Genomic DNA, 8,842 nt, shown 5'->3' on the forward strand with positions numbered 1-8,842 from the left:
TCTACAAAAGAACTACTTCCATGTCCCTGTTCTGCAGGTATTCCACAAGTATCCCTCGTTTAGAAGAAGTGTCCCAGCTAATCATGCCTTGTTCTGACCACAGATGGAAAACAGTAGCTAGCTGATGGGATCTTACCTAGCTACTTCGCATACAAAGATAGTAAAGAAGTGCGATGTTTCATGCTGTAGCTACAGAGACCTTAACACACAGGGTAAAAACAGGATCTGCAGTAATGTGCAGTACAACAAAAATGTGGTGTTTTTTGAAAATTTAATCATGTAAATCTATTCTGGCACAACCTTAAAATACAATTATGAACCTGAAAATGAGCATAATCTGGGCGCTTTAAAGTACACTTCAATATACCTTATGTCTAACCAGGTCCCCAGAATTCCCAGGTGATGGTGTATTTCTCCAAGACTGTCATACTCTGATGTAATTATATGCTGGCTTTGATGAAATGCAATCTCAATCTCTCTCTTGCCCCCTAGGTCTGTGTTTGGAGCCCGGAGATCCTCCTCTACTCCAGCAGCCTCTGCAGACATCCAAGTCAGGGATTCAGCAGATAATTGAATGCTTCCGTTCAGGTTTGTGTCTGTGTGTGTTTTCTTATTATCCATTCATTTTTTTATTTAGTTATAGTTATTATGCAGACAAGGCTGACAGAAATGACATGGTTTGCGTCTTTATGCCTTGCAACCATCCACCAAGAAAATCAAATTATTAAATTTAAAAATTAATAAACGTTAAACAAACACTTCTTTCAACAATAACAAAAAAGAAACAGAAACCTCCGACCCCAAACCATACAGATGCTGTAGTATATAACAATAAATTTGAAAGAAAGAGAAAAAGAAGAAAATATAGATCTATAAAAATTGTACAGGATTATGACAGAAAATAAACAAGTAGCACATAAAAAAAAAACAATCAGCCATTGCCTTCCAGGGACAAGCAAGTCAGATTCTCTCTAGGAAAGAATCCTAGAGTTTCCAGAGTCTCCAGAATTTGTCTGGGAGTGTGGGATTCAGTGGGGGGGGACCAGACAGAAATGACAGAGGGAAAATTTAAATATTTTTCTCAGATCCCTTCACAACAGTAGTGTGTTCCAAAAAATTACATTGTTAAGAGATTCTATCTGATCTGTGAGGGATTTCCCCTTGCGGGACTAATAAAGTATACATTATTAAAATTATTATGACATTATTATTTAAGCCCTCCAGGATAACATGAATAATCTATCTTATAAATAAACCAATGTCATAATTTTAAGGTGAGCTGGCCAATAGTAGAGTTGTAGATTGGGCAGGGATAAACCTCACAGTTCCTTTAGCTTAGTAAGTTTATTGAACCTAACTCACTGATGTTTTTTATTATTCCAAATACAATTATTTGGGATTATAATTTTTATATAAAAATATATAATTGAATCGAGGTAGGATTTTCGTTTTTATTTTGTTGATTCTCCCAAAGAAGGACGTGGGCAAGGATGTCCACTTCTTCAAAATTCTAATTCTATTTTTTGAATTAGAGGGGAATAATAATTCCCAAATAAATTATTAAAAACATTAAATGTGACAAAAAACCTTTTTATGGTTAATTTTTTATAAAAAATGGCATTAGCAGTCTTCACTAACTGTCTGAGCCAGTGGCAAAAGAGCAGTAGGTCCCAAGAATACACAAAAGAAAAATTCTGAAAGAGGGGGGAAAACATGTCAGGTGGACAATGCCTATTTTGGTGTTTGAGTGTGTACGCAAGTTGCACAGGTACTGACTCACAGTAGCAGTGTTTTTTTCAGTAAACGTGTGTGTAGTAAAATGTCCAACAGAGCATATAATACATTCGGTTACTTAGGCAAAATATGAGTCAGATATCCAACAAAGCACCTAATACTTCCATGTGGACAAACTGAATTGAAATTGAGCATATGAGTCAGCATGCTTACGACAGTGACAGAAAGCAAAGGTGACGACTGCAGTGACGCAAAAGTAGCACTTAACACAAAGGCAGTTATCATCTGAGTCCTTTAAAATGTCAAAGAGATTTTGATTTGGATGAGGTCAATTTAGCTCAGAGGCATTATACACAGTCTGGAATTGATCAGCTTAATTTCTCTGTTCAACTCTTGTTTTCCCACTGTTTTCTCAGCAGTATGAGATTATTTAAATGCCTGCAATTTTCCAGACAGTTTTCCTTTCACATTTGAGCTGTTTGAGCAAGATATTAGAAACATTTCAGTTTTTTTAAACAAATCTTGTTTCTACAATGTGCAGTGTATTTGATCAGCCTGAAATGGCTCACCACCATTATACATCTATGCAGACTCCTACACAACTGGAAATATAAATTAATTTAGATTTTCTGCTAGGAATTGTACAGTGTTCAGTATGCACATGGTATACTGTATATCTTATAATTCTCCCTGAAATCACTGGAAATAATCATCACCGCTTTTGTTTGGCTTGCAGGCACGAGCCAGCTGAAGCACATGCTGCTGAGGGAGGTGGACACCATCTTTGAATGTAAACTGTGTCGCAGTCTGTTCAGAGGCCTGCCCAACCTCATTACACATAAAGAGTACTACTGCCTATCACGGCTGCCTGAACCCGACGGTTGGTGACATAACACATTAGCATGCAGACACACAAGCGTCTATACTTGCACCCTTACACACACTTGTTTACTCACAAAAGTCAAAGCACAAAAAAAACACAAAAGATAAAAATGACTAATAAACTCAAGAATAAAATCAATTGGTAGAACAGGTAAAACACAATCTTCAAGAGCCAAGTCACAGCGTTTGTGCGTGCCGAGGAATGCAAATGAAAGCCTGTACAGATGCCATAGACAAATCAGAATCAGCTTTATTTGCCAGGTATGAGGACACATACAAGGAATTTTTCTTTGGAGCATCGTTGCTCACACAGAGACTCCTTGAACAAGGCAGGAATCAAATGTACTTGAGCTAGTCGCCCATACACACCTAGTCACACACACACCTATGCACACATTCATTGATTACTTTAACATCTCCTATGACTACTTCACATTTGACTTCATAGAATGTCACTCCAAGGTTTCTTTGCTCTCTTTCACGCCATCTGCCTCTTACTCATTATTCTCCTCTTATGTTCTCTGTCTGTACACCGTGCTCTTTCATTCATTTGCACACAAACTCACATGCTCCATCCTCACTCAAAGTGCTGTTTCTCCTCTGCTCTCATCTCATATCACTAAGGAAGTTTACTTTAAATCTGTTATGGTTGGGGGGGAAAATTGATACAGCATAGTATCGCGATATTTTCCGTGGCAATACTGTATCAACACACAGACGGCAAGTATTGATCTATTGTAATATTTGTGTCGGTTAGTTTGTCTTCTTGACAATCCAATTTTGCAGCAATAGTGAGCTGAATGAACAGAGATCAAAATCTTTTTAGATAAAACAGATGTTGACAAAGTTTCTTTTTGGGGACATAATATGAAATTTAGAAAGTTAGAAAAAAGGTAATAAATTGCAATATATCGCAGAATATTGCAATATGTTTAAAATTGTAATAATACTGTATCATGACATAAGTATTGTGGCAATATCGTATTGTTAGGGTTCTGGTGATTCCCACCCCTACTTCTCATTAGCCACAGTATGTATCCAAGTCGCTTTTCTTGGCTGCATAGAAGTGGTATAAGACTTGGGGAAAGAATTGAGCCTAGGAGACTGTTTTTCTGTTCTAGTTTAACACTCCTCTCCTCTTAAAGGAGAAATCAATCTGAACACATACGGTCAATTATATTTTGCCATTTTATTCACTATAATGGAAAAAATGTCATCCCAATTGTCTTTCCATCTGCTTGTTGTCTTAATTAAGCTGTTTGTTGGCTTAATTATTCTCAATCAAGAGTCCATTACCAGCAGATGAAAGTGTATTGTAATGTTATTTTGATCAATTACTAAATCTGTGTCTGTTTTTCACCAGTGAGGCACTGGGTATTAATTGTGTGATTACTGGATGAAAAAGGAAAACTAAATTGTTCACCAGCCAGCCCTGACAGAGAACCTATGCAGTCTCCAGTGATGATTTGTAGTCCATTTTTAACAAGCCTAAAATTCAATATCTCTCTTTCCATCCTCTCTTTCTCTCCTGTTGTGAAGAATGGTATGCAATAAACTTGCACATTTACCAAAAGAGGAATGTCCACATAAAGGAGGCTTTTGAGAGGCAAAATAATTGTGTTTACTCTAAAAGAAAGTACTGTGTGGATAAGTGTCAACGCAAAAGTGCACAAAATGTTTTGTAGCCAGAGACCATAATCTTCTCAGTACATAAATGGAGTCACACTAACTCTTTGTGGGCGTTTTAAATGGCTACAATAATACAGAAGAGAACTGAAGAAAAAGTGGGTTTCTTTTTAGATTTTTTGTGGGGCTTTTATCTTATCTTTGCCACAAGAAGTAGGCATGCTATGGTTCAGTGTCTAGCCCAAATACATGTCGAGATGACACATAGGCTGCTACTACAAAGGCTTTGGTTGTTCAGTCATTTTGTTCATAGGATGAATTTCTAACCATAGGATAACGTTCCACCAACTAAAATATTTGGCTTTCTAATATCAAGAGTAAATGTGTGGCCAGGTTGGGTCAGTGGTAGAGCAGGTGCACATGTACTGAGAGGTTTATGCCTCGACACAGGGGTAAAGGTTCGAGTCCAACCTCTGACGATTTCCTGCATGTCTTCCCCCTTTGTCACCTAACTGTCCGGTCAAAAAATAAAGATGGAAAATCCCAAAAAGTAATCTTAAAAAAGACTAAATGTACCCTTTTTAAAGGTGCTATTGGTAAAACATATTAGTTCTACACCAGTTCTAAAAAGAGTTCACTTTTTGAAGCTCCCAACACTGCACCATTGTTATAACTCTGGGAAATTCAAGCATCCCTACCATGGATGAGCTAGGTCGAGTCTGTCAGTTTGGAAATATATCAGCAGAATTTTTTACCATCCATAAAAGTAACAGTAGTGATTGGCACTGACCAGGGTCTCTTAAAGTAGTTTTATACAAAAAGTAAATATAATATTGCTAATTTTGACCTAATATTTATTTATTTTAAATAATTTAATTTGGTTTTTTTGGATTGTTCTTTGCTAGGTCCGTCGGGTGATGACAGACAGAGTGTTGCCATGAAGGATTTATTGGACGCCATATATCCCAGAGCCCCAGACTACGTGGTCCGACTGGAGCCCATTCAGACCACTACCAAGGCTGTGTTCCAGTACCTCACCACAGAGGAGGAGCTTGCTAGATTTCCATCGCACACACCCAGGTAGGGGGTATGATGATGGATTAAAATGTACTGTAACTTTCAAGAAGCAACTTATTTACTTATTAGTTGTACATAGAGGAACACGATAAGCTTCATCAACATAAATCCAGTTTGTGCAATGTGGTCTAGAGTTGACTTCTTGACCTCATCATGTGAATGGTATATTAGGCTAGTCCCAGCCTTCCCTAGTCTCTCACTGTTTGTTTCAATGTCCTTCCCAGTGCCAGAGAGAGTCCAGTAGCATGGGAAGGAGAACCAGTGGAGGGTGTGGACAACAACCAGCCAAGCCAACCAGGAGGGTCAGAGACCCACAGCAGCCCGGGACAAAATCAGGGACAGAAAAAATGGGAGGCTGAGGAGGAGGCTAAAGAGGAGCAGCCACAGCAGGAAGACGAGGGCTCCACCAGTGGGGTAGGTGATTGGACATATCAGGAAACGCAAGTGATAATGTAAAGTTGGGATGCTCAATGTGAATATGAAACAAAAGTCTTTTTTTAATTGACAAAAACCCCATTGCTGAGGTCTATTGCATTCTCATATGCTAAATGATGGTCTAATTATCCACATTGCCTTGCCTCGGTTCTCTCCCTCCCATCCAGGTTGAGGATGTGACAATCTCTTGTTGTCTCTGCGGTCAGGACTTTAACTCACGTCGCAGCATCAGACGTCACTGCCGCAAAATGCACCAGACCAAACTCGAAGAGCTCCGAAAGTTCACAGAGACACGTACAGTTCCCACAAGCCTACTCTCTATGGTGAAAGGTAAGCGTTTATACAAATTACAAAAAAAACAACAAACAATATTGAATATGGTGATTTAGAAATTGGTCAGTATGATAAGATATTGATTAAAATCCTGCATAGGGCCATAACAAAGAGGTTGGCTTATTAAACTTAATTGAAACATTTGTACACAAAACATAATTGTCAAGATGGTGTTTCTTGCTTTAGTTGAAAAGTTACAGTGTAGACTTTTTCCTCAAACTGCCTGAAATAATCAGAAACAAAAATGTCAGTACTTTGTTTTATGTGTGCACATTGGATGTAGAGAAATTGCAAATTGCCTATTGCCATATATAATCAAAGGAAACATGGGATAATATGTATTGCTGTTTTTGCTGGAGGTCGGCCAAGGACTCTCAGCACACCTACTGGAAAATCCTGCCCAGTGTGCCTCAAAACCTTCGCTACCAAAGCCAACGTACGCCGCCATTTTGACGAGGTGCATCGTGGTCTACGGCGGGACACCATCACACCCAGCATCGCCTCACGGCCTGGCCTGCCCTTCTCTCTGGAGGTCACACCCCCCAGAAAGAGCAACAATGCCTCTCCAACAAGTAGCCACAACTCCAAGTCCACCCCTGTGACCTCTAAAACAACACATTCCAACCAAAACCAGTCCAAACAACAGAGTCAGCCCGTAGCCCCTCTACAGGCGGCACCGGCCTCATGTCGCTGCACACTCTGCAAGAGGAACTACAGCTCTCAGGTTTGTATGTTGCCCTACTGACAGCTTTAAGCTTTTCTAGCTCTTGGTGTTTTCAAATCTCAGGTCCTCGGAGCAAAAAGTACATTCAAGATGTTCTTTTGGATGGTATTTTATTATCTTAAATTGGTTGAAATAATCATGTTTTTTTTCCAAAGTATGAAAACATATCAATTGATCTTTAATTTCTCTGTGTATTTCAGCTCATGTTGAAGAGACACATGCGTATTGTCCACAAAATATACAGCATCAAAAATAACAAGTCTGCTACCATGACAACGTCCTCTACTCCGGCAGCCACACCCATTAGTAATAGCAGTGCTAACTTAGGCCCAAGCAACAACATCCGAGTGAAAGAGGAAGCGGTAGAACCTTCAGAAGAAGACGACGACGGGGAGGACATTGACAGTAGTCCGGCCCCTTCTCCCAGTGATAGCACTGGGACAGCTAAACGGGTTTCTGTGACACACAACACTATGAAGGTGAAGGAAGAGGAGGCCCCGTCGAGCCCAAAGATGACACCATCCTTATCTTCGTCATCTTTGCGTGGTAGCAACATGTGCAGCGGGGGTGTGCCCGCCAAAATGACCAAACTGTCAGTGGGTTTTGACTTCAAGCAGCTCTTCTGCAAACTGTGCAAGCGACAGTTCAGCTCACGTCAGAACTTAACAAAGCACATTGAGCTGCACACGGATGGCAATGACATCTTCATCAAGTTCTACCGCTGCCCTCTCTGTCGCTACGAGTCGCGTCGTAAACGTGACGTCCTGCGTCACGTGACTGTGGTCCACAAGAAATCATCTGGATACCTTGGCAAGATCATGCCCAAACTGGAGAGCAGGGCGGTAAAGAGGCTAGCTGAGGTAGTCCTCAACAGTACAACCCCCAACAAGAGGACAAGTGGCAGCGTCAAAGAGGAAGTAAACGGACGTCACGCTTCTTCACCATCCCCCTCCTCTTCTTCACCTCCTGTCACTCGCAAGCTAGAGTGTTCCACGGCTGCCCCAACCACTTCATCAGCTTCCTCTTCCTCCGCCCCTCCTCCTGCCCCTGTCACCCGGAAACAGCTGGACCTCTCATCGCCAGCGGTCACCCCGTCCCCTCCTGTCACCCGTAAGCAGGAGAGGGAGCAGACCCACCAGCCTCGTCCCATTAGTCCCCCGCTGACCCGCCGCAGTGAAAAACACACACACCAACGCAACTCCTCCTCCACTACTCCACCCAGCAACCAAACCCCACACACCCGGCGGCACGACACCCAGTCAGAGAGCAGCGGCACAGGGTCGTCATCCTCCACTGAAGTCAGAGTGACCAAGAATTTTTCCCTCCACGCCTGCGACCAGTGTGGGCGGGCCTTTGCCAAGAAGGTACTGGATTTTCAATTACTGACATAAATTGCTCCTCTTTTAAAATACACACTTTGTAGACTTTCCCCAGTGATGACTAACTCTCATCACTAAACAAAGAATAGACTGCTACAGTGGAAATGATCCATTTTATAAATTCCAGTCTGAAGGTTCATTGTCAGGACATAGTGTAATGGATAAAATCATTATCACTTGGTATGCAGTTATGAAGAATTGACATAAAGAGAATAGCAAGGCACATCTATTTGTACAGCACATTTCAGCAACAGTGCAATTCAAAGTGCTTTACATAAAACATCAAAACACAGTCAAATATGTATACAAAATTAAAAACAGATAAAATGCAAGAATGAAATTCCCAGTGCAGTACAATGAATTAAAAAAAGGCAACGTCAAAAAGATAGGGTTTCGGTCTTGATTTAAAAGAGCTAAGAGTTGCTGCCAACCTATAATTTCCTGGAAGTTTGTTCCAGATATGTGAAACATAGAAACTGAACGCTGCTTCCCCCTTTTTGGTTCTGATTCTGGGGAGGGCAAGCAAACCTGTCCCAGATGATCTGAGAGGTCTGGGTGGTTCATAGTTCACAAGCAAATTCAAAAATGTATTATGGCCATAAACCGTTACGGGATTTATAAACAAGCAGAAGTATTTTGAAATCTATTCTTT

General features: G+C 40.7%; 1 protein-coding gene across 5 annotated transcripts in view; it reads left to right on the top strand.

Moving 5' to 3' along the window:
- The window catches only part of znf800b (zinc finger protein 800b), a 32,907-nt gene that overhangs the window by 19,234 nt on the left and 4,831 nt on the right, over positions 1–8,842 (top strand). For all 5 annotated transcript variants that reach the window (XM_032505281.1, XM_032505285.1, XM_032505280.1 and 2 more), the window contains 7 exons: positions 493–588; positions 2,471–2,614; positions 5,148–5,322; positions 5,544–5,733; positions 5,922–6,084; positions 6,447–6,811; positions 7,012–8,175. In XM_032505281.1, the coding sequence (XP_032361172.1) occupies positions 493–588; positions 2,471–2,614; positions 5,148–5,322; positions 5,544–5,733; positions 5,922–6,084; positions 6,447–6,811; positions 7,012–8,175 (2,297 nt within the window). The remainder of the gene's footprint in view (positions 1–492; positions 589–2,470; positions 2,615–5,147; positions 5,323–5,543; positions 5,734–5,921; positions 6,085–6,446; positions 6,812–7,011; positions 8,176–8,842) is intronic.

The sequence above is a fragment of the Etheostoma spectabile genome, chromosome 23, assembly GCF_008692095.1.
Source record: "Etheostoma spectabile isolate EspeVRDwgs_2016 chromosome 23, UIUC_Espe_1.0, whole genome shotgun sequence".
Taxonomy (NCBI): Eukaryota; Metazoa; Chordata; class Actinopteri; order Perciformes; family Percidae; genus Etheostoma; species Etheostoma spectabile.